General features: G+C 40.9%; 1 protein-coding gene across 1 annotated transcript; it reads right to left on the reverse strand.

Annotated features, from left to right (window-relative positions):
• Positions 1-220: 220 nt before the first annotated feature.
• Positions 221-13,130, reverse strand: LOC118236671 (double-strand-break repair protein rad21 homolog A-like). The gene is made up of 14 exons (XM_035435229.1): positions 12,975-13,130; positions 11,184-11,370; positions 10,574-10,703; positions 8,942-9,041; positions 8,411-8,517; positions 7,804-8,004; positions 7,255-7,380; positions 6,980-7,108; positions 5,966-6,189; positions 5,411-5,564; positions 5,066-5,214; positions 4,517-4,690; positions 4,184-4,267; positions 221-1,270 (listed from the first exon to the last, which is right to left on the reverse strand). The coding sequence occupies exons 2-14, from the start codon at positions 11,325-11,327 to the stop codon at positions 1,079-1,081; spliced, it is 1,914 nt and encodes a 637-aa protein (XP_035291120.1). The 5' UTR covers positions 11,328-11,370; positions 12,975-13,130; the 3' UTR covers positions 221-1,078.
• Between the last annotated feature and the right edge of the window lie 14,136 nt (positions 13,131-27,266).

Genomic DNA, 27,266 nt, shown 5'->3' on the forward strand with positions numbered 1-27,266 from the left:
TGTCACTGTCACACTATCCTTGTTTTTTTTTTTTAAGTCTGTAGTCTAGATATGAAAATCAGGCCCCTTCAGTTTTCAAATAAAATTGAAATTTGCAACATGTTTTCTTAGTACTAGTAATCTTCCAACAGCCAAACACCAAAAATTATATATATTTCAGCTGCTGAGTTTTAAAACTCTAGGAATTTTTGGAGGAAGGAGAAGCTGCTCAAACATTAACTTTCAATACCAAACAACATTTTTTTAATCTTCTTTTTATGCAATTAATAATGCAAGTATACATGTACAAATAACAATGTCAAGAAACAAAAATACGTGATTTAATGCAAGCAAATTAGTTGATTTAAGACTAAAAGAATGCATGTTTCTTTGTCAAAAAATGTCTTCATTATTATGTCTGCAATGGTCACTATGCATATTTTTTATTATTTTTTAATTTTTTAAATGAAAGTCTAAAATAAAGGTTGGATGTCACAAGAAAATGACCTTAAAATTAACAATTAATAATACATAATTCCATTTAAAACTATATGGGGAAAAAGCAATTCAGTGATGCATATAATACAAGTTATCTACAAAATATGTTTTAAAAATCATGCAGGGCTTTCTTTGCCCCCAATAAGCTCCTTTTAAGACATGGGAAGGTGTAAAGCAGATAAGTTAATGAGTGCACATCATTGGGCTTCAATAAAAACATGTGGAAGTGACATATTGCAACTAAGTGTAAACACAGGAGTGACCTTAATGCAATGAAGGGAGTGAAGAGAAGACCCAAGTGCATTCAAAGACCTATACACACATACCTCAATGATTGACAGTTTCAAAAGCTAACATCCAATATAACACAATCCTCTTGGCTGTGAAGTAAAAATGCAACATCTCACATATATATAAGATGTAGATAAAAAAATAAAATAAAAAAGGTCTCAATCCCTGACCCTACCCATTGCCTTCCCCCAAATCACATGAAACACAAAAACACAAGGTCAAAAAATAACCATTAAAAAAAAATTGAAAGAATAAAACCTGCCAGTCACAAGATCTCCCCCATCCCCCCAGCCCCCTGGTTTTGTTTTGTCTATATAATGTGGAATCTTGGCCCACGGGTGGCGATGATGTCGCTGTAAGGCTCGGCCTGCGTGAGGTCCACGGCCTGCTGCTTTTTCAGTACCAGGAAGCTGTAGAACTTGGCAGCCGCTTGCTTCTTGTTGTTATTCCTGCACAGCTCCAATAGGCTGACCGACTCTGCTCCTGTTTTCGCCATGACTCTCTGCGGACAACCGGGTAAAGAGTCAGCCAACAACCACTCGACAACAGTATGCCGTACTCAAAAAGCTACATCCTGAAAAGACAATATAATGGTGATGATAATAATAAACGAGAACAAACTTGCTTCAACAACTTCAACCAATCATCACCTCTGGACCTTTCCCAATGCCTCTAATACCGAGCCAACTATTAAAGCTGTGCTATTCAACTTGTAGACAAGAGTATTGCTTTTCCTAAAAAATAAAAATTATATTGACTACTAATTTGTAAATTCAAATATATTTTACACTTCATAAACAATGCTGCATTAATGTCTGTCTGTGACATCATACACTGAGGTCACCACATCCAACAACGCTCCTGACCCAACAGCACATCCATCTTTTTCTCATGAATGAAATGAATAGCAGGTTGCCAGCTGACGTTGCTGGTAAGCACACGGCTCCACCAGAGAGCCAGCTGAGCCCAACCAGCACCAGCCCTAGAAACCCAGCTATCAAAGCTGAGAGATTCTGAGAGTTGTTGAAATATTCAACATCATTTTGTAGGGGACACAAAATAAGCAACATCGAGAATGTGCTTATACTGCGCGTTTCTGTGACTAAATTAGTTTCTTGAAGACCCGGCCAGTCGACGTAACCATGCAGCACGTAGAAGACGTACCTGTTCGGCAGACATGGACGACGGGAGCAGTGCGCTAACCTTTGGGGATTCTGTACAAGTAGCGGTACTGAAACATGTCAGTCAACACCGAAAGCGCTCTACGCACAGTGCACCAACAGATTATAACGGGCTGCTCAGACACTGTCTTTAGAAACATGCTTAACAATCCCTGCACATTATTGTTAATGAAATCGCAATTAGTTACATTTTTCAAGTCATGCTTTAATGAATAATACTTTCTCTTAAGGCATACTATGCTGGAGTTTTAGTTTTGCCGTGGTCCTGTGTTTACAAACAAAGTCGCCTCTATTCTCAATTCTGCTGTCCCACCTCCGTTTAATATTTATATACAGGTTCTATTTTTGTATCTCCGTTGTCTTGATAGCTGTCCCCGTCAAAGGACAGCAGTTTCAAGGTTGACTCAGGTTTTTGAACGAGCCCTGGCTTGTCGTACTCCCTAGGAGGGCATTTAGTTCCAGTGGCAACATTGTGTCATGCCACCAAGCATCACTCAATCCAGAAACTAGACAGACTTGGTGTTTCTGGCTAAAAGAACTTGTAAGAGGAGCTGAGCAGCCAGAGAACAAGTTTGCCTTACACAAGTCAGGGCCCATGCACGCCAACATAAAAGGGAATATGTGGAAAAATTACTTAAAGAAGCCATTTTTGCACTTTGTTTTCTGTGTACCTTGTGCTCATTCAGAGTGCACTATTTCTACCTGTGTATCCCACAGACCCCACTCTATATTTTGGATCTATTGAAAAAAATATTGTGTACTGGGGAGAATTTTTGTTTACCTTTTTATGCCATGTCATCGAGCCAATGAGCAATAATTTATTTTAATTTGACAGTTATACATTAGTTTTGTATATAGGCCATTAAGTAAATGATTCTGATTTAAAATCACTCTGTTAAGCATAGAATGCATTAACAGAGATACACATCACGTATCGCCAGAAAAGCTCAATATAAAAATATTGAGATATCACCATGTCACCCAGCCCAAGCTTTGCCTACGATCTCATTAGTCAGACAGGACCCTGACAGGCTAACATCTGAACATTTGCTATATTTGGCTAAAACGTGATTTTAGAACTGCATGGTACCTGTATGTAGAGACACAGCAGTTTGCTAACGTTAGCTAGTTCTTGTGGTGAAAACATCACATGCAGCCTAACTCGGAGCTCGTGAAATAGTTGTGTTGTGCAGAATGCAGACAATCAGTGAGCTAGCCTAGCTAGTAAACATAATAGTGGATGTAGAATTTTGCAACCCGTTCTGTAATTTTAGCCTGTATAAGCATCTAGGTAGCGAAAGCAGGCCTAGCTGTTGTGTTGTGCAGTGGCATTGCAATAAGCTGCTATATAAATATATTATTCATTACTTCTGACCGTAGGAAAAAAAAGGACGAAGCCATGATGACGTCACCCATTCATTTTCTATGGCTAGTGCCCACTGAGGCATGAAGCCCAAAACAGTGTCACCATTGTATTTTTGCAACCAACACAAGTGCAGTGGAGCGAAAGGGTGGAGTCCATGACTACAGGAATTAGCCACGCTAATTACCATGTTTTTTTAAATTTATTTCCCTCACATGCACTTGCATTCAGCAGCTCGCTGCAGGTTAGGACAGCTGGAACCAGAGGCCTGCTGTCAGCTGCCTGTAGCAAGAGGACCCTCCCAGTACGACCATGCTGAAATGCTAAGATTTTTTAGGTCTCTCTGCCTTGTAATGAAGGCATCCACTTGCTATGGGGTAGTGGAAGGTGAGATTCAGGCCTGGATTTTTCAGCTGGCTGTTGGAAGCAGTAACTTAGTCTAGCTAAAGAAGCCACTGATCCCAGCCCAACTCACTGGTATGTTTTAATATGTTTTATGTCTGAAAAGTTACACAAGCACTCCTGGCTACCTAACATACCTAACATGCTGAAATGTGTTTTCATATTTTTTGTTCACTCTTTAGCCACTGGGAAAAAAAGACTTCAGAAATTGAGGTGGGCTGTTGCCGCTTGCATAAGACTCATCACTTGATATTTAGGACGCTACAATAGCCAGCTTCCCCTCAGACTACATTCAGCACTATACCACCACCAGAAAACCTGACAATCGCTCACAGGAGAACAACTAGCGAGGCAGTGTCCTGCATTGGGTTGGGATTGTAGTTCTCCGTTGTGGGCACTAGATGGGGTATCAAATTACCTATTGCTCCTTTATGAGTCCGTAAGTGCTCCGATATTTGCATTTGCTTACCTGCAGACCATGAAGCATCTGCTGGGTTCTCTTGTTCCATCTCCTCTCTTCTTGATCCTGATCCCCAGCCTGGCCCTCTTCCTCCTGGCGAAAAAAAAAGCAATATCAAACCGCACACCAACTAATCATCCAGTGCAAACTACAACATAGTACTTTGGCAACTTAAATGACCACATCTGCCATTGCCTCTGGTGGATTTGAATAGACTACTGTACTCACAAACCAGCACCCAATTTGCTATGAAATGTAACGGCAAATTACACATATTCCCCCTCCCTCTCGCCATGTCACTGATGCAGGCTGAAAGGTAACAGTTTGTTTGTGCCTCCTCACCTCCTCTTCTTCCTCATCATCCTTTTCTTTGTTCTTGCCCTTCTCGCTCAGCAGGTCGAACTCCGGCATGAGCTGGCTGAGGCTGGCCGTCTCTTCCGGGGGCAGCTCCACCTGGGGCATGTCCAACTGCTGGGACAGGGCGGAGCGATCAGTCTGCGGCTCCAGCGCCCCCATCTGTGAACACACACACACCAAAACACACACACAGACACACACACATACAAACACACACACAGACACACACGCACGCACACACACACGCAGAGACACCCACGCACGCAAGCGCACGTGCACACACACACAAACACGCATGCACGCGCACGTGCACACACGCAGACAAGCATTTCTGTTAGGAGCTCGACCAGAAGACTTTCATGCATTCTGGTCTTAAAGACTATATGCCTTCTTATATTTTTTAAAGAATGACCACAAAAGCAGTCCATTTTGATTACCTATGATTTGTCAAAAAAAAAAAAAAAAAGAGCAGTCGCCACCCGAAAACATTGCCTGAAACGAAGACAAAGGAGGAATGTGAAGGGCTGCACGTACGGGCAGAGCCGGCTCAGTGTCCTGCTGGGCCTTGCGCTTCACCCCACGCTGCGAGGACGGGGGGGGCATGGCCGACTCGTCCAGGGCGGTCCTGCTGCCCTCCATGGTGGACGCCTGCAGCATGCTGGGCTCCTCCAGGATGGTCTGGTCTGCGATGGAGACGGACACAGAGTGATGTCAGGCGCGGCTGCTCATGCGCGCCCTGCGTGTCCTACCGTCCCGCCGGGCCACAGGCTCTGGTCCCGCACAGCCCGGCTGGCGCCGCTCTGGATTGGGGCCTGAGGAGGGGGTTCCAGCGTACCCGCGCGGCGTGCGGGACAGCCACACACACTGCGAGGCCCTCACCGATGATGTCCCTCTGCTGGGACATGGCCTCCTCCCTGGGCACCTCGGGGTTCTCCAGGTCCTTCAGGAACTCGTCCAGGCTCTCGGCCTCGCCGCCCTTCCTCCTCTTCCTCAGGTCGTCCGGCACCAGCGGGGTCAGGCAGCGTGTGAACATCTGCGCAGAGCACATTTTCCCCACGCAAACCCAGTGAGCCACAGGGCCAGAAGGGATCAAAATGGCTTCCGCAACAGGACACAACATTTTTTATAAATAAATAAATAAAATATAATAAATAAATAAATAAATAAATTAATTAAAAAACCACACTCCCATTCCTCAGACCCCAAGAAGTATGACAATATCGGGTAAAAGTGCTTATCTACTTTACTTCAAGCAACAATGTGGTAAAAATGTAACGCCACTGAGAGACAGACCATCAGGGCAGCTAACAGGGCAGGGACAGCTAAACTGGACTGAATTCCACACAGGTTAGTGCGGTAGGTCCCATTGCAATGCTGCTCCAAATGCTTTATGATACGATCGCTGCAGCCTTCTGCCCTCCCTGGACTCATTACCTTGAGCAGCCTGCTGTTCCAGAGAGGCTGGGCGGGGAGGGAGAAGAGCTTCTCCACACCGCCCGTCTCTTTCCACATCATCAGCTTCTTGGTGGGCGGGGCCAGGTCCAGGGTGGTGACGATGTCGGAGTAGTCGCTCAGCTGGGCGCGGATGGTCTTGCTGTCCAGCTCCTTCACGCTGTCCACAATGAGCTTCCTCTTCCTCTTCGCCTTGGTCTCTTTCACTGCAGGTGACACCGACGGAAGACATGATTTCAGCGCAGATTTCTTACACTTAAAGGAAGCCTGCTATAACGGTTACAACTGGAGCCGTTAAGATTTATGTTTATTTGTGTAACCAGGTTGTACCGCTGAGACAAAAAAATCTGTTACTCGAGTGCCCTGAGGCCTGTATCACAGAGCAGGCTAAGTGGGTTAGCCAGCGAACTTTGGGTGTTTCCGGTATCATGACAGGGTTTTTCCAGCATTGGCGGGCCGCCTAAGTGTTTTTTTTTTTTTTTTTTTTTTTGAGTCGCCTAAGTCACATATCAGAGAAACTGCGCCAAAAAACAAACAAACGAAAAAAAAAAAAAAAAAAACACCTGCCAAACAATAGGCAGGTAGGTTTGTGCTACGGGCTGTAGCTAATCATTTGTATTCAGCACTAAAAGTCTATCTAATAAAACAAACCAGCGCCCGCCCGTGGCAGATGGGTTCCCTCTCTGAGTCCGGCTCTGCTCAAGGTTTCTTCCTGTTATCAGTCAGGGAGTTTTTCCTTGCCACTGTTGCCCTAGGCTTACTCTTTGGGGGCTGGTTCTCTGCAAAGCTGCTTTGTGACAAAGCTCCTTTGTTAAAAGCGCTATACAAATAAAACTGATTGATTGATAAATAAATACATGTTAATCTGTGGTTAAATTACATTTTGTACAAGGAGACCAATTTCATTATTTATTCTCAAGTTCATGAAGTAGACAGGATAAACTATTTAACAACCCCCTTTGCCTTTCTAGCCAATCACCAGGCAGAGGTGCTCACCAGTAATATCAATGGGTTCCAGGGCAAAGGCCTCATCCTCGTTGTGGACCAGGGTGGTCTGCTCCGTCTGATCGGTCATAGTGGGGAGGGGCTCCACAGGACCCGAGCCTGGGCTGTCTGGCCCACCCGCTACACACAGACAAAACGACAGCGAAAAGCAACGCGTTATTTAAACGCAACAGCTACGTTCAAATCCACAGCATGGAAATGGCGCCCTCTCACTGGTCAAACAGTGAACACAAAATTCCCACTCAAAATTGTTTAAAATCGCATACGCGACAAGTTGTCGAAGTCATCCTCGTCGTCGCCACCATGATCCGGGGGCATCATCACGCTATCAGTAATGGCTGGGGGGTCGTCGAAAATGCCCCCACCACCCTCGTTGCTGAGGAGCTTGTCCACTGAAAAAAGAAATTTCCGGAACTTGAGTGCAGAACTCTCATCTTATCCATTCCACACTGTTGCATGTTATTCTAGCTGAACACCAATCCCCGCCACACGTCTCCACAACTTTCCCGAAATCACTCCTGGGGTCAATGTTCTACTGCGCTCCCCCTAAATCCCTCTAACCCAGCCAGCCTCTGTCTAACCAGGGCTCTACAATAACATTCATCACAAGGATCACATGCTCCTAAATTAAACTAATGCATCCCAATCGGTAGATGTGCTCATGAATTATTTTTACAGTCAGCACACATCAATTTTCAGGGGCAAATGCTCCTAAAACGGGAGCCCTGTACAGCCCTGCTAACCACTCAAGCGACGAAGGCTTTGTGCCCGTTCATGCGCCGCACTAACCGTGATGCGCCCGCACAGTCACTCACCCAGCATGCCCCCCTCGCTGCTCTCCATGGGGTTGTCCCCGAAGTCGTCGTCGTACTGCAGGTGGCTGGACTTCTCGGCCATCTGGCCCGCGCCCGGCTCCGCCTCCAGCAGCAGGGTGGTGCCTGAGGAGCCGTGGATGATGTCCACCTCAAACCCGCTCTCCTCCCGCATCATCTCGCGGTCGTCCATGCCGAAGTCAGCTGGGCAAGGAGAACACAGTTCAGTTCAAAACTGCTAAATACTCACCAGCGGACAGGAAACAGAAACGTTCACTGTCAGTATGCCGCCACTTTGGTTATGTAGGTTTATGTGCTATGTACCAGTTGAATCCAGTGGGAAATTGTATATAATTTTAGTTCACTCACTCACTCAAACACAGTCACACACACACACACACACATACACAGCCTCCTTTGGTTCAAAATTCTATAATGATTCATTCACAGGACTACAGTTTTTCCTACTTATCTCATTTCTCCAGCTACATAAAGTATGACAAGCATAAAGGCTGTACTTGTATCGGGTACTTCCTGGTTTTAACCCTGGTTAAAATAACACCCTGGGCTTACTTATGTAGGATTGCATGCAGAGCTGGAGGGAACATACCAAAGTCATTCTCCTGCAGGAGGCTGAGGCTTGCCACATCCTCCCTCATGGTGATCTCCTCAGCTCGACTCTGGTTTAGCGTGAACTGCTGCGCTACATCAATGTCACTGGAGCGCAGCCAGACGACAGCGATAAACATTAACGGCATCATTAAAACTTCATCTGAGCGTTATCAGAACACATTAAGCGGGGAACAAGAAAAAGCACAGCTAATCTGGAGTAAAAATACCCCCCCCCCCATCAGATCCAATAAACAGCAAATGAAACCATCTCACAAAGCTCTGACCAATGGACATCTATAAAGTTTGTAGATTGGGCTTAAGTATAGTATGTGTGGACACAGAAGCTGGGAATGTAGGAAAATAAGGGAAATAAAACTCTTTTTCTTTTAAACATCTGTTCCACTACTAAGTCCTGTGGAAAGCTAAACATAAAGCATAAAGCACACTGATTTTTATTTCATTTATTTATTTATTTAACATGCCATGAAATAAAAAATGCAAAGGACTTCCTTCCCATGGAGGGACTCACTCTAGATCTGGTAGTGGTTGGTCAAAGTCATGGAACTCCTCTGGCAAGGTGATGGCGTTGTAGGCAGCCTCCCGGTTCTCCTCTGGCAGATCCACCACACCTGAGGTGGACAGAAAGGGCAGCAAAGTGCAGGATAATGCACGGCTGGTCAGGCTCCCCACGTCTCATACAGAAGCACAGGGATGTGCAAGACCACCAAACTTAAAAACCCATCCTAAGGATCCTACAATATAGCATCCCTTGCAGAGGCAGAACATCCTCCGCTATACAATGTGATGTCAGGAAGCAAATTTGGGTGCTGCCCACCAGGGGGCAGCACCGGCCTGACAGACAGGTATGGCCCAGCTGTGGTTCAATACAACCACATCAGATGCGGCCCATTACCTAATTATGGGCTCTACAAGAGGCCTTGCTTACAGGCCTAGTGAGGAGAGAGCTGTGATAGTGTTTGGGAGTAGGGTTATGCAGTTATACAGTGTGGTGGGTTGCTGCCAGTTTTTTTGTTTTTTGGCTTTTTAGCCGTTTGGTTGCCAGACTGGTCTTTTCTTGATTTGTTTATGTTGCGTTGGCATTTTGTACCAATAAAAAGAAGTACGCCAAACACTTCTTTTCGTGTTTGTTCCGGTCTCTTCACCACGTGAGCAGTGGCCACCCCCAGCCCTGCCTCACAAAAACTTCAAAAGACCATCAATTTTTATAAACAAACTTGATTTTCTACTTAGGACATCTCAACCGCAGCCCTCCCATTCCTAGGCAATGCCAGAGCCAATCAGGCTGCCAGCCACAGTCGGCACTGGCACAGTCCAGATTAGAAACCAGACGAGGCCCGTAATTGTAACAGAACAGTGCCTTAAACGGATGACCCACCCAGCAGCCCCCATACCATCGCTTCAGTTGTAAAAAGCACAGACTACCACGCATGTCTTCTAGAGCAGGTATGATATATTATATATATATTTTTTTTTATCTCTGCAGTCCTAGAGCTCAGCTGCATAGTCAGAACTGGGAAAGCAAAACCTCAAGCACAGGTGGAGCTGGCAAGCAGCTGGCACCTGATCAAGCTGGAGTCAGTCAAGCGCAATGAAGCGGGAGCAATTTGCTGTCCAAAACCCTCCCTGGATGACACTACAGTCGATTTCTCATTGGTCCCACAGGATTCCCAGCCAGTCGGCACTGGCACGGTTAGCTTTCCACTAACACCACTGGACAAAGGGCTGCGGCTTTAGTTTGACACATCATCTGGGAGGCTGGAGCACCATTTTTCTTTCCTTAATTTGCCAATGAAGCATAAAAAAAAGGCTCTCCAAACAAGCAAGAAAATAAGCACAACATCGTAACCAATGAAAATCAACAGGAAGTAAATAACAGGCAAGTTGAATCCTGTGACATTACCATGGTCAGAATCTTGAGCTATATTCATATTTTTGTGACACCTATGAAAAAGACTAAGCAGAAAGAAACACACCAAACCCATTGCTCTTTTTCATATTGCACTTTAAGGTTATCCTGAATTTGCAACTTGCGAGACAGTAAAATCCCATCAAGGCCCTGTTAAGCAGACATAATAGCCGACTCACTTTTTTCCAACAGATAAAATACAACTATTCCACAGTTCCACTCAGGAGACTTTACCTGGACGGAAGGCCATCTTTATTTTGATGAACGCCTCATTACAGTCAGCCAGCAGATACTTTGCTTTCCTGTGGTAGATTCTGACGACACCAAGGAGCAGGTGACCAGAAGTCCGCAATGCCATTTTCACCTATGAAATCAAACAAAGAACGAAGATGAAATAAACTTGGGACAAAAGTATATAATGTAACACTTTATGCTTTATAATGTACACAAAGCACATTAAATTGACCAGAAAATAATTTCCACCGAGCCAGGAAATAACAAGGGATCTACATTCCCATTTGAAATAAAACAGCACCACATACTGGTAAGAATTGTGATGTGCATAAAAATAGATGTATATGAGGTTACTTTACTCTAGTACTGCATAACGGTAACATGTCACATCCAACAGCTGTCCGCTATATCGAAATTAAACAAGGACACAGAGAAGCTACATCTGTTCAATCAAAACTGTGATTAGGTAAAAAAAAAAAAAAGAAAAAAAAAAGAGGTAAATTAGCTGGGTGGAACAAAAGCCTTGTGACACCAGAGCCCTCCAGAGGCAGGGCTGAATAACTGCAGGTAGCCTTGGTGTATGCAGGCGAACGCATAGACAGCCCCTCACCTTGGGAGAGATGATGCTCTCCACACTGCTCTCCAGGTTACACTCAAACACATGAGCTTTGGTCAGCTTCTTATCCCAGTGGGCCGCCAGCCAGATTTTGGCCAGCGGCCCACGTTTGCTGAGGACAAAGTGGGCGTAGAACATCGCCCCTGCTCCTTCTCACGCCCAGCAAGGGGGACCGCCAAACCTGCAAGTCGGAAAGAGTTACGCCAGACGTCACACAAGCAGACAAGGAGATCGGGATAATGTGGTGACAAGAATATAAAAATGGTTAAGATTGTGCTGGCTACTCTGAAGGGACAAATCAGAAGTAATGCCCCATATAAATGTGCATGGGTGCATGGAAAAAGGTGAATGACACGCTTAACTTTCATCATGTGGTCTTCGCCTAAGTGCTTGAGATCTAGGTCATGAACAATTTCTGGAAATTAGGATTCAAGAAAAATGTTGGACTTATTATTATTATTATTATAAAAAAGAATTTTTACTCCTGGATTGTTCTGTTCCCAACATAACGTCAGAGGAAGGCGACACAGTACATCCTAAAGACATGCAGTATGCAAAATGTTCATTCTGGAAGGGTAAAAGTTACAAACATTAATTCAATAGACAAAACCATGAGGACGTCCGAACGGTACCTTCTCGCTAAATGCATCTGACAGAGAAATGTATTTTCTACTTTGTGAAGGTTTTTTGCCATGAGAATCTCTGATCCATGCGGCTAAACATAAAAAATTAACCTAAAAAATGAAAATACAGCATGTATGTAATTACGACATGCTAAGATGACAAATTGAAAACAATGTTTCAAAGGTACAGCTAAACCGTGTCATTAGCCAAAAAAAACGTTATCTTGCTTGTTGAAACACACTCCCGTACTCTACACACCAGCCGTAACATACTCTGTGATAATAACCAAAGTAACTTAATGATATAACTAAGCAGCTTATGGTATGCACCATTCGTCTGTAACTTGGTAAGTCTGACAATAACTACCCACAAATTAACAATACTGTAAAATATTACAGAATGTACCTTGATGTTGGAAAGCTATGAAACACTGCGACTAATTTAGGTCGCATTAAAGACCTGGCAATTTATCCTCAATTTTAAACTCATTTACAATTATTATCAAACCGTGTGCCAAGATAAAATGCAACTTCTAGCTAGCTAACGTACATATAGCTAACGTTACGTGCCCAGGTCAAATCAGATACCGTTGTGGGCGAAAATAATTAGTCAGTTACTGGACCAATGAAACATATCTTGCAGTCAATTGATTAGCTGAACCTTCAACAGAAGTGGTCATTTTGCAGTGGATTTTTCTATACCAAGCAACCAAAATAAGCGGGCCAGTGCGACCTGCCACTTTCCTAACACTCCCATCCCACGATTTGTATTGGTAGTGGCAAATCGCAACTCTGTAGATTAGCTTCCTTGCTAAACTGGGTTGACAAAGGGGGTCACGCGAATTGCAATTGCAGCTAAGTGGCCAAAGTTCATTTAATTACTTCAAGAAGCCAATGTGCTATCTCTGTAGCGAGATTATGTTAGCAAGCAGGCTAGCAAGCAAACCGAAGCAAACGCACAACATGTAGAGAAAAGAATCCCTGAATGCAGCTCAGCTAGCTAACTAGGCTAGCTAACGCTAGCTTGCTAATCGACTCTTACGACAGGACAAAACAGAGCAGACTAGCTAGGCATAACTGGAGCAACTCCGCTACCAATACGTTAAAATAACTGGCGCTTTATTTCTCGATTTGCTCATTCAAAATAATGTATATTACTTACAAGTTGAACTCCTTTTATCGGCTTCGCTTTAAGGTATCCGTACTATGTCACGCTAATGTTACTTTTTCAACTCCTCCCTCCGAATGGGCTCACATTTAAACAAACAAAATGGCGCCGACTTGTTTCTTCTTCCTCCCGCTCGACTCCTTTTAAATCTACAGGATGTTTACAGTCAAAATATCCAAGTAGGGGGTGCGGGGGCCCTATACATATATGTATGTATATATCCCGCAACAAAAGCATAATAAAAGATAATGCATTACAAAAAGTTGTACAAAAAGATGTACATTTCATTGCAATTATTACAATTACAGTTATTTGCACAGATACTGATCCTATAGAAGTAGAATTTTACTATAACCAGTTTTAGTATGACCATAAAGAAACCCTGCAAAAAACAATGCGCGTATTTTCATTTATCATTCTGCTTTTTAAAATGTGATTCTGTTTTTTAAAATGTGTGATTAAGATGACTATCTTTTTAGGGAAATACATGGATAAATAGACTACGAAAAGCGTCGCAATTCTGCAAGCACCCTATCCTTGAGTGCCATCTTGTGGTCAGTGGGAAAAACACGCGGACAATATGCAATTATTTGCATATTTGCCTGTGTACTGTTAAGTGTTGCAGTATCTTGATAATATATTTTATTTAAATATAATTTGAGTGCTTTTCTGTTAAAGAATGGTAGTTGTTTAGCATTAATCATTTTTGGACAGGAAAAGTATAAATAAAGCAGGTTTCATTTTAGTATGAACCCTGACCTTGAAGCAATGTATTTCCATGTTTGGAGTGGGCAGATCCTGAACTGACCAAAAAATTGAAGCGGTGAGTGGCCAGCAAATGTTATCTTACCTTACGTTATCTTATCTTAAGCCAGGAGTTTGGGACAAAAACCAGTGCATGTAATTGCAATGCAGCATAGTCTGAAAGAGCATTTGTAGATTCATACAGGGGATTGCCATTTCTGTGGTTCCCACCGTACTTAAGCCTTTTTTCAGCCACAGATCCTGGGCAGACACAAACATACTCACACAGTGGCAGGCGATAGATCCATTGTCACCTTGCTAAAGAACACCAACCTCACCCAAACTCACATTAGGCAAAGATCACTCATTTATTTGCTGGGAAAAGTGGGGAAATAAATCTTAAATTCACAAAAGGATTACAGGGGGGTCTTGAATAGATTAAGGGCTGGTCTCACAGACAGATTAAGTTTAGTCCTGGACTAAATTGAGCTTTGCTTGGAGAATCTCCATTCAAAATAAAATTTAGTCTAGGACTAGGCTTAATCTGTGTCTGCGAAACTGACCCTATATGTCCCAAGTTTTTCAACAAAAATTTTAATTTTCATACCAGAAACCAATTTAGTTGCCTTTCATTGTACTTCGAGGGCTTGTATCTTGCATGTCACGTGGTTCCCCTCAAGTGCGCACAATATCAAGGAGGTTTGTTAGGCATGTTTGTGGTCCCGTAAGATAATGTTTTTTCAGGAAAAAATTCCAAATTGTCCCTGATGGGTTACAAGATTTTACATGAGATACAAGGTAATCTTACAGGGCTGTAGTTTCCTGGATCAGTATGGCTTCTTATACATTAGCATGTTACTGCCTTACATAGCATTTCTCCAGTTTATAAGTTTACGTAAAAATACATGCCAGTAGTTTATAAATTCTCCATTTATTTTACCCCCACCCCCTTTTTTTGTTGTTGTTGTTTAAATATTAAATAAGGTATAGCCTACATTTACATATCTGGTCAAAAAGGAGCACACGTGTGACATATGAAAATAATTATACATGGTCATGCATATGAAATGTTGATCATTTAAGTGAGGCATATGTATGCAAGGTGCTTATAGTGACAGCTGGGTCCATCACCATTTTTCAGAGGTTTGCTCAAATACATTTAATCTATTTGTGATAATTATGCTAACTATCTCTGGAAAACTATTAAAATACTTGGTTCAAACAAAGCAAATAAAAAAATAAAAATTCAGATGCAGGTTTCACCATCAAGGGGTTTGTTTTTTTTTTATTTAAAATGCCCATATAGTATTAGTAGCATAGTAGAAATGGTATTAAAAGAAAAAAAGGAAAGAAAATCAAAGAAAAAGTATGCCTGGAAATGTACAAAAAGTTCTGTAATTTCTACATGGTGAATCCAATTTATAAAAATGCCCTTTAATAAAAGCTGGAAATGTGAACTTTAATCACATGAATTGTTAATTACAAATTTTAATTTATTGTGGAGTACAGAGGCAAAACAATAAAAACATTATTAAACATTATAAAGGGCACTGTAGTAGCTCTCACAAATTATACAGTATACTGTAAATATTTATATATATATATATATATATATTTGAAAATGGTTAACAGATCTAAATGATGCAATATGCAGATTACATAATATAATACACATTTTGTGTAAAGTTTTACTTTCTGGTGCAAAGTCCATATTTTACTTTAAGAATCTCAATTCAGATACACCAAATAGCAGAAGTACGCGACATGGCCAAAGTATGTGGACACCTGTTGTGATGCGTCCACATAATTTTGGTCATGTAGTGTATCAGAGTGGTGAAGGGTCGCATGTAGTCTTACCTGGTGCTACCAGAACTGGATTCATTTAATATTATCTCCAAAATAATGTTTTAACCTTGCCGCTGTGCTAAGAGTTATACATAGAGTGAGACTGCAAATGAGGGGTTATAGCCTCTTTTCACCAGTAGTGTGGCTCTATATGAATCGCTATCTATTTTGGTAGACGCTGACAGATATGATCAAATTTGTTCATATTGCTCCTAGAAAAGTCCTAGTACAATGCACATTCACTGTGCATGTATATTGTAATAATAAGAGAATATAATATTGTCTGTGTGTAATATACATTTTGCATCATTAATATGTATATAAAATTATATAGTTCATGTAAATTTAAGTCTTCTGATATGTACATATAACATCACACCATTTAATACAGCATAATCTTACTATATACATACAGTACACACACACACATATATATATATATATATATATATATATATATATATATATATATATATATATATAGCGGGAGTGCAAAACATCATGGGGTGGGGGGGCTTGGTTTACCGCCCAAGGTTCAGTTCACTTGCTTTAAAAATGTTGCTTTATGTCTAACTATAGGTTTGTGCCATTTACATTTGATATACAACACTTAAAATAACAAAAACAAGGGTCAGTTAATTCATGCTGCCTTCATTGAAATAAAAAATCCAGCACATCCATCTGCTCAGGATAATGTCAGATAAAATCAGGCTGCCATTGGCAATGGTAGTTTTTCTCTGCTTTACCAAAGGCACAGACCTGAAACTGAACTGAATCATGAGCTTTGTGAACCATTGCACCCCAATACATAATATAATATAACATAATATAATATAATATAATATATGGTTACTTTATATTTATTGATTTTTATCGACATAATCAAATCAAAGTGAAATATTCTTCCGCAGCCTTTTGTAGCACATTAATTTTAGAACTGTTAAAAGGCCTGAGGTGTCCCTTTACTGACAAACAATGCCCACCCTTTGGATCAATCAGAATCAAGTATTCAGCCAAGCCGTTGTATAATATAATATTACATTATATTATATTATATACAACGGCTTGGCTGAATGCTTAAGGTTCACTTTAGTTATATCCACTATAACGTCCACTGTTTCAACTTATATGAAGCTCCGTAACAGTTAAGGCTATTAGGTCATACTTTTGGCACGATGTAAAATTATTTCTGTTGAATAGCAAATTGAACACAATGCTTTTGATTGAATACATTTAGCAATAAAAATTCACAGGAATAGCAGCAAAGAAAAGATAAGCACCCAAACGTCCCCTTGTCTGTCTGTTTCACGGGCTGTCTAAAGGTCTTTCGTGGCTCCTACACCAGAGGTTCATCGCTGGATGATTTGTCGACATTTTGGCAGGGCTCCTTCCTGTAAGTGTAAGGGGTGGGGTGTAGAAATGAATACTTACTGTAAAAATCATCGAAGGGTAGCTTTGCATTTGGGATTTCTGTTTTTTGGGTGGGTTAACACTGCATTGACACATGTCAGTTTTATCCCTGCTCGGCATCTTACCCTCACACTTTCAGGGAAAGCAGGACTGCTGTACCTCCGCTATGCAACAATTGTGGTGAAGGATCTAGGCTGATAACTAGAATATGCTACATGTTCAATCCCTGATGGGCTTCTGCTGTTGCACCAATCAGCAGAATTTTGTTTACCTGAACTGCTTCTGTAAACATATGTAAAGTATTCAAGTCACCTTGTATAAGTGTCTGTAAATGACTATATATATATATATATATATATATATATATATATATATATATATATATATATATACGCATACATACATACATATACACATACATACATACATGTACACACACACACACAATCGGTTGTTGTTACTACATTGACAAATCAAAGGACCTTCTGAGGGGATGACACTGTCTGAATTGTGGAGGAGCAGTGTTGGGGTCCCAATCTGCAGCACACCAAAGTCCGAAGCAGACTTACCTCCCAAAAAGTCGACCCCTTCTAAGTCTGCGGAATACCAGAATGGCAGCCAAACACAGCACGACGATGAGTATGAGAACTATCCACCAATACCCTGCAAACCATGAGAAGGGGAAATAAAAACAGGCTCTGTGGTGCAGCAATAGTGATCACAGATATGAAAAGTTCAAACAAAAATTAACTGGATGATGAAACATTCATCAGAGAGCTGAAAACTAGAATGAAAAACAGTTTGGATTCAGGACACTACATGCACTTGAGTACTTGAAGTAGTAAATAACAACAGTTTTGTGTCTTATTTTACATGCATATAGTGTTAGGTTAACAGAGGGACACCACTAATAAAATGAGGATGATGTACGTAGAATTACTGGTCTGCCCTGCAATAAGATCCACCTCATCAGATCACTCTTGTACTGTAATGTGCACTGAATGAAGTGTTAAAGTTAACTAAATGTGAATTAACATCAAAATTTTAAAAAGGAGGTGTAGCTCTCCAGGGCTAGGACGAGCCACCTCTTTACATTAAAACGAAACTAAAGGTCGCATGAATGCACCAGGCTGCATAGGCAACTCACCATTATCAGCAGCATTGGTAGGGTCACTGCCTGCAACACAAAATTGGGTAAGACACAGAGAGCTACAGATGCATGTGCAGACGGGTACATGCATAATGGTTCTATAATTTCTAAACGGTTCATCCGATATGGATGAAAAGACCCTAAAATTAAAGCTGACAGGCTGCACTTCAACCTCATTGTCATTATGTCCTTTCAAACTCAAAGTGCTAGAGGACAGAACCGAAATAACAAAAATGTGTCACTGTCCAATGAATTATGGTGCTCACTGTATGTGGTTCACAGAGAATGCAAGCCAAATCCAAGCAATGTTTTAAGATGGTTTTGTGGGAACAATGAAATGGAATGCTACTTACTGTGGAACTGGATTTCCTCAGAAATCTGTAAAATGACAAACCCATTAAATTAGACCATCACCATATTGAACAATATTCCACAATATGCTCTGTATCGGCAAGACTGCACCAAAGACCAGCAAAAGTTATACATTTACATCACTTAACCATTAAAACGAAATCATAATTGTAAGGTTAACATTATTTGCCTACACCTCCACCTTACCCCATCGATGCAGTCCATATGATAAAATAGATCTCTCTCACAGTGGTCAGTGAGAAGCCGGTCATCTTCAACATGGACTGCAGGGGCAGTGAAGTTAGGGTATGGACCGCGGACGGCAATCACTGTCCCATTCTCAAATAAAAGGAGAGAGCTAACGTTAGACACCATTCAAGTTTCCTCAAGCATAAAATTAAGCATTACTTATGCGATCATATCAGGAATTCGGTGAATTAATTTGGTTGCTTACTTTAAGAGTCCAAGATGCATCACAGCCGGGGTCTGACCGGTTTCCAGAACTGGTGGCAGGTAGCAGGTACTCATATCGAGGGGCTTTTCGGATCTTTTCACACTCGAATGAGATATGTGACACAACCATTTTGCTCTGCAAAAACAGAAAATTTATCGTTAAATATCTTCACATCTTGAACTTCCGCCACGGACCGGACTCAGCTGGGGTCCGCGCGGTCAAAATGACGAAATAGCGGACCTCAGCGTACGTCCGCCTTGGCATGTCCGCGCGAAGCTCAATTTTTGTGACCGCGCATACCTAGCTTACGCGTACCTGTGTCACTCAAATCATGGCTCGGTATGAAACGCTCTCACATCGACATGCATTTCATGTGGCAGTGGAAACACGCGGTGAGTCCAGAGACTGTCTCTGTGTGGAATCAAGCGGCCAAAACCAGACTTCGTTTTTGAAGCTCATTTCCTGGTACTATAATCCCGATTTTGGGATAAACACTTTTTCAGTTTCACGAAACGAATTAAGAGTCTCAAGGTTCATTTGCTGAATATACAACACACGATGAAATCACACACACAGAATTTAACGAAATTAACCATCTCGGCATTTAGAAAGGAACATGTTTTTAGCATTTAAGAGACCGACAAGCTAGGCATTTAAGACAGTGGTTCTCAGAATCGGTTCTGGGGGCTCCTTGCGTATATTGGCTTTTCTCCATTGGTTTTGATGATTTACAAGAAAAAAATAATAGCCTAATAATAATGAGAAATTCAACGTAGGCTACATTATTTTTGTCTTCATGCACCAGGTGGAAAACTTGCTGTACAAAGTGCGTTGTCATATTTACACGCCTGCAGATCAGTTATTAAAATACTTGGTAGATTTGTTAATCACCGCTGAGTGTTAATTTTTATTCGGTAGAAAGTGATTTGCGAATGATCGGTCAGCTAGCGTCACCCAGCAAGTGAACACCACAAACGGCGATGGAGTAGCTAGTAGTAGCAGGCTCATTAACTGACTGGCGAAAACCTACGACGATAACTTGCTCGGTTAACAGCAGATCTACCAGACAGTTATACGAAAATTAGCCTAGTCAAATCACCAGTAGCCTACACATCCCCGATTGATTGACCATCAGTGTAGTCAATGTTCTTCCCCTGTGGTTCATATTGCTAATGCGTGAGCTAACCACGGATAGCCTACCTAGCTCACTGGCAAGCTGATATGCTAGCTAAGCATATTCGTTTTGCTGAGAAACATAAATTGAAGATAACTGAACATAGCCTAATTGTATTTTTAATGTCATACATATAACGTGATTACATGACACAGTACAGTCACGGATGGAAATTAAACTCCGTAAACATCTGATAATATATTTTAAAACATAACGGCAGACAGTCAGCTAGCCTCGTTCAGGTTGATGGGCTTTTCCGCACCGGACTGTCAATCAAATTGTAAAAATCACAAGACCGCTTAACTCTATGGTTTTGGCTCCAAATCGAGAACATGGCCGCGCCCGCCATTGAGCTTCAAAACGTGTTTTACAGACCCACGGAGAGGCAATGGGTGACGTCACAGTAGCTTTGTCCATATTTTTTACAGTCTCTGTGTGGAATACACAAAATAGACATGGACTGTGTCCCAAACCGCATACTTCCATGCTCCGAGTGCGCATAGCGAGCATGAACAACGGTAATGGCGGATGAGTCTAGTGTAGGCTACTCTCTCGGATTCGAAACTGAAATCATGTCATAGGAAAATGGTACACAGTGAGTAGTTGGTATATAAATAAAATGGTACAGTGTTAATGAATAACGCAATATGTAAAGTATCAGTTGTATTTTTAGTTTAAAGATATGTACTTTTAACGAGTGTAGCGAGCTAGATTTAATTCATTGGTACTAATCGTCGGGTCCCGTTTTGAATTATAAACTGCCGGTTTATCCTCGCCACTGCCCAATTTCTTTTCATTTAATTTGAAATACACCCCTTGCCTATGGAGTAGCCACCACAAACATGACAGGCTCCATATATAGTCATATGGTATGTTTAAAACAATTATCAGCTAGCGAAAAAAACATGCACCTAACAAACTACCATTAGATTGAGAAGTATTAATGAACGATTACCGTAATTTAAGCAGCGCCGTAGGCCTACATAAGGAGGCGTTCTGCCTACGCACATTTCCATATATGTACTATCGCTGTTCACAATACGTTAATGTAAGGGTAAACTGGTATTTTAATCACAATACTTATGTTAATTTCCGGAAATAAATTTTTCGATTGTCCTCTCTACCACTGGGCCCTCCCTGGTGGGACCACTAAACTCGAGGTAAGTGCATTAAACTACACACATTGAATACACACATTTCCCAATCTGGAGTAGACACTATACTACACCAGCTATGCTAGTTAACGTTAATCAAGTTTAACTTTGAGTGTTGGCTTCTCAAAGAAGTCACGGTTAATAATTGTAGCACTTACCTGCCCAGCACGGCTAAGTGACTACTATACTGCTTCTGTATCCAAATGAACGCAAATGTTCTAAATCAGTTCTGTGGTTTGGGTTGAGCCCTGAACTGTATAATAAAAATAATTTTGATAGGCTGTTGACCAAAGTTGATGCCCGCGAAAAGTTCAATTGTGGGCAACTTTGGTTGCTCGGTGGTCCAGTTTCTCGTGTTGCCGGGCGTCGCTCAGCTCCATACAGAGACTTCCGGCAATACGGTTGACGAGTTGCTAGCTGTGTGTTTTTAACGGCACATGTCTGCAGCGTCAAACATCGCGTGTCGACGCGTGCTTTACGTCGCCTGGCTGTTTGGGGGCGTGTTAAAAAAATATGTGGTGGGCGCTGGTGAGTGTTACGAAGTCCTCCTGGAAATGTGTTCCCGTTCATGCAACGTGTATAAATATAGGAGCATCACAATATGAATTCGAGGCACTGGGAAAATTAAACTTAAATTTTTGGGCGCCTGGTTTTAAAAGATTTGAATTTTTGGAAACTTAATTTTTGAGATGTGAATTCAAAACAAATTTCCGAGTGAATGAATTCAAATGTATTGAATTCAGTTAAATTCAAATCTGTTACATTGAATGTTATTAAATTTAAATATTTTCAAACCTTATTTTCTTCCATAGTTCCAAACTTTTTGGAGGTCACGGTATACATGGCTACTGTGCACACTCCCAAATAAAGTGTGCAAAGAATATTTCAATGATGGGACAGGTGTGCAATTACTGAACAGTTATGCCTTCCAAATTGAGGGAGAAAAGGAAAAGTAGAGAGTAAAAAAGGAAGCAATGACTTGAATATCATAGTATTCTAAAACAAGGAACCTAATAACAACTCCACATCATCTACTATCACTTAATAGTAACAAATTACTTAAGGTTAGCATTAATCAAATAAGGGCGTTCTTCATTAGGGACTGACCTTGTGCCAATTGTAAAGAAGTATGTGTATGTTTTATGTAGTATGTATAACTATGGTGCCTGTGTAAATACGAAACCAAAGACCACATTTTCAGAAGTTGTACACCAACCATTTATTTGAAAAAGATAGAGACAGATAAGATTAATAAAACATCACAAATGCAACATAAAGGGACAGTGGCACAAAGTTTCACTTAAGCTGATCACAACCTTCACCTACAGTATTTCAAATAGCTTATTTATAAATCAAAAATTTACTTTTGCACTAAATTTTCTTTGCATATTGTTTTTTGATAGTTTTATTTGCATATACACACATTTCTCAAACATTCAGTTCCATTGTTCATTCATAAATCAACCTTTCCATATTTAACTGAAAGTACACTATATGACCAAAAGTATCTGGACACCTCTTGGACTGGTCATCTTAATGCTACAGTGTTCAATGACATTCTAGATGATTCTGTGCATTCCCAACAATTTGGGGAATGTAATTTCCTGTTTCAGCATGACCGTGCCCTTGGGCACACAGCAAGATCCCTACAGAACTGATTTTGTAAAGAATGGTGTGGAAGAACTTGACCATCCTGCACAGAGCCCTGAACTCTACCCCATCCAACACGTTTTGGATCAATTGGAAAGCCAATTGCGAGCCAGGCCTAATCACCAATCAGTGTCCAACCTCATTAATGCTTTTCTGGCTGAATGGAAGCAAATCCCAGCAGCAATTCTCCAACATCTAGTATAAAGCCTTCCCAGAAGAGTAGAGGTTGTGATTGCAGCAAAGGGTGGACAAACTCAATATTAATGCCCGTAATTTTGAATGAGATGTTGAATGTCAGGTGTTGGCCATGTTGTGCACACCTATGCAATGTCATAACAGCTGCAATTGGTCTCGTTTGTATTTTCTATGACATTGACAGGGACACTTCTTATCACCCTTCAGTAAATTAAATTGCATAGGCTCCAATTACATCAAAAATGATCCCAATCTTTTTTTAGCTTTTCTATTAGGCTTCAAAACAAGATGGCTACCTGCGATTGCTCTGGCCATTAAAAACTGTTAGCTGAAGTTCAATTACAAAGCTGATATTTAAAAAGAATATCCGAAGGCAAGGGGACTAGCATACCCTGCTGAGATCCTTTTACAAACACAGAAGCAGCTGGAGCTCCTCTGTTTGTTAGTAGGCTAAAGCAGTAGCTTTGAATCAGTTAGAGTGGGAAAATGATGCACCAGATGTCGTAGAAGTCCTTTTTGGGTTTTAACATTTTTTGACTTATTGATGTATTAGGCATTATATAATAATAATAATAATAACAATAATAATAATAATAATAATATGTATTATGATTAAATTGTAATAAATATATTGCTATATATTCATATGTATTATGATTGAATTGAAACACCATAATAAAGGTTTACTAGTCACAGTAGTTGGTAAAGGAGGATTGGCACTTGGTCAACATTTTGAAACCCAAAATTAATGCATTCTTCTTCTAATGAATTACTTGTCCTAGATGGGTATGCTTTTTATTGAGAGTGGAACTTGCATTACAATGTCTTCAGTTTATAAACAGTTCATCAACCCAAAGATGGCAGTTGAGTGTTGTCAGCCAAGACATAGTACTATAAACCAGACACTGGTTGAGGACTGCAACACCAGAAAACAAGCAATACATGACGATCGAAGGACAAATAAAGGAAACCTGAAGACCCACAAACTGTTCTGGGCGACATTAGAACTGGCCAACAGGTTTGGATCATATTGCCTCCATCATATTAGAACAAATTCTTAGGCCCTGGGAAAAAGTAAAAAAAACTAGACTTCATTCTTACAAGACTCATCTTTTACAAGTAACTCTGTTCAAGCAGCTATTTGGACTAGCCTTTATAATGCTGCAAATGAATCGCTTCCTTCAATGTTAGATGGAAGACTTAGAAATCACAAGGACCAGCCTGTGATCCCAAAGTTTCATCAGCACTACAACAGAGCAGCTTGCCATGTCAGAGGGCAAAAGAGGTCACCCCATTACAGGTATTTAGCTTATCGAGAGTGATTTACACAACATTTTCACATAGCATTTACATTGCATCCATTTATACACTTGTATATAAACTTGTGCAATGTAGGCTAAGGACCTTAAGTACCTCAAGGATACAATGGCAGTGTCCTATCCAGGAATTTAACCTGCAGCCTTTAGGTTACAAGCCCACTTCATTACCCTTTATTACTACACTGACATGCAGCAGACAAGCTGGACCCTCAACAATGTAGGAAAGGGAAGATCATAATCTCACAGCCAATCCAAATTATTAGACATGCCCTTTGTTAGGATAAAAGTGTTTTGTGCCACATTTTAATCATAATTAGTTTAGGCACTACTGATTAAAATAAATGGAAAAATACTGATATCCCCTGAAATCATTATTTATTTATTAACTTATGCCCGAGGACAACTAGATGTAACTCGGTAGATGACCCAGACGAGTGGACTCATGCTTCATAGCAAAAAATGCAACACAATTAATGGTACACTGATTTCAGGCTCAATATGGCCAACTTTCAAAAAATTAATTTAATGTGTATAAAAGTATAACAGTATGCACTAGTTTACACCTGACCCTATACAAGCCACTTGAAACTGACTAAACATGCACACCAATGATAATGTCCCTCTCCCAGTCATTCTGTGAGTGACTCTGGGACCAAGAGTAAGGGGCGATATAGCTCAGGAGGTAAGACCGATTGTCTGGCAGTCGGAGGGTTGCCGGTTCAAAACCCCGCCCTGGGCATGTCGAAGTGTCCTTGAGCAAGACACCTAACCCCTAACCTCTAACTGCTCTGGCGAATGAGAGGCATCAATTGTAAAGCGCTTTGGATAAAAGTGCTATATAAATGCAGTCCATTTACCATTTACCAAGAGTACTTCATTATTTCTTCTCGGCTCAAACAAGAGACTCCAGCAGTCATCTCTGACTTCATAGCACTGTCTGTTCTGCCCTTGTGCAACTTCTGAATTGAGGACAACGACATGAAATTCCATCATATTAATGGCTGTGTCCTTGGCTTACTAACTATATTTCTGCATCCATTCAATGAAAGATAAGATTCACGCATCATTAGGCATAGGTCAAGGTGCACAACAAGGGCCGATCCATTTCCCGATTCCTTTTTCAGCTCTCAGTTATTCAATTAGCTCAATCACATCTTGAACTGACATTTGTATAAGCACCAGCTGCAGTCTACAAGTGTATCCTAAAGATTTTACTGCGCTCAAGTACAGGAGTGAACCAGCACAGTGTACAGAGTGGTCAGAAAACTGATGGGAACAAAAACCAGCACACAGGCCAGCCCTCTAGGACCAGAGTTGTGCACCCCAAGCATAGGCAATGAATGTGACAATTTATTATCTAAATGGACTGTACATTTGCCTGAGACCTCACCTTCCACAGCATGAAAGTCCCACAGGTGAATTATTCGACTATACCACAGACAATCTAAATAACCAATTGTAGAACTGGCACCACCACCACTGCCACAATTCTGAAATCATGTGAACTGTATGGTCTGACAGAACGCCCACACAGATTACACATCGCACTTTCAAGCCATTAGCTTTCCGTTGTGGAATTGAAAAAAGTGTAATTTGATGTAAATGATCGCATGCGGTCGCAGGCGTACACAAGCTAGAGGGTTTCAGAGCGTTGAGCGTGTCATCACAAGTCATGGGGACAAAAAAAAAAGTTCAGATCTACTGTCCTGACAGTAATGCCCAGACTGATGTTTCAAGACGTTTTCATAAGTAGCATTTGTCCATTCACTTTACAAATGCTTACAGGTATACGGTGAAGATGGAACCGTTTTAATGCTTCAACTGAATAAATACTATAGCACTCCGTGGCTTCAAAGTTTAAAGTATGATTAAAGTGCTCTTAAACTCATTTTTATATCAAATTGTTTCTTTTTCTGACAATTTTGAAAAAAAAACCAGTTCATTTCAGCTTGCAGTATTTGTAGACATTTAGCGGTATCATAAAAAAGAGGGTGGGGGGTGGTTGAATACTTTTGGCCACCTCTTACTTTAGTACAGTACAGCTACAGACATCTTAATTGGCAAGCTTAGAAATGGTGACAAACATTTTCTGCCTCCATTACATTGCCATTTCCTAGTGCTTTTAACGTTTGCAGAATTCAGTGTGGCAGATGCTATGGATTTCTGTATATAATAAAAAATATGTCAGTAATAATAAAAATATGTTCATTAAAACTAGCCTATATATTACATATAAATACTTACGCATCAAATATAAATAGGTAATATAATTAAATATACAGTACATTGTTTTAAGTGTTTTATATATAAAATTGTGCTCTTCAATATCATTATTAAACACTGGTTTTCGACTCTAGTCCTGGACTACCCTGTGTATGTGGGTTTTCTGTTCTAAGCTTCATTCCAATTTCTGAAGCATCAAGAGTGATGAGGATGAATAATCTCAGAATGACAGATAATTCCGTTTTGAAAAGAATAAATAATTCCATATTAACAGAAGAACATTCAGTCTGCAATGTCAAATTTAGGCAACTAATGCTTCCACTATCTGTTATGTGCCACACATTGATTCATTTACCATTGATTGATTTTGTAAAAGGTTACATTATCTATCGGTAGGTAATTCTTCAACTAAATGCAAGCTCCCCTTTTACCCACCGATTCTTAAAAAAACAACGGAAGTTGACAGAGAAAAAAGGATAAATGGTACACTAAAATCTACCAATAAAAACGCACATAAATGTGCAAGAATGGTACTGTGGCATTTAGACATGCTTCCGAATGTGTCCCTCAGTGCCGTGGAACACAGTCCAGACGACTGAGCCTTCACTGTGGTGTAA

This window comes from Anguilla anguilla, chromosome 1, assembly GCF_013347855.1.
Source record: "Anguilla anguilla isolate fAngAng1 chromosome 1, fAngAng1.pri, whole genome shotgun sequence".
In the NCBI taxonomy this organism is placed as follows: Eukaryota; Metazoa; Chordata; class Actinopteri; order Anguilliformes; family Anguillidae; genus Anguilla; species Anguilla anguilla.

What these genes read in the sequence shown, in the direction of transcription:
- LOC118236671 (XM_035435229.1), bottom strand. Translation starts at nt 11,327, where the DNA reads ATGTTCTACGCCCACTTTGTCCTCAGCAAACGTGGGCCGCTGGCCAAA. An exon ending in AGAGCATCATCTCTCCCAAG is followed by an intron (nt 10,704 to 11,183) that starts GTGAGGGGCTGT and finishes TTGATTTCATAG; the next exon opens with GTGAAAATGGCATTGCGGAC. An exon ending in AGATGCTTCATGGTCTGCAG is followed by an intron (nt 1,271 to 4,183) that starts GTAAGCAAATGC and finishes GGTTGTCCGCAG; the next exon opens with AGAGTCATGGCGAAAACAGG.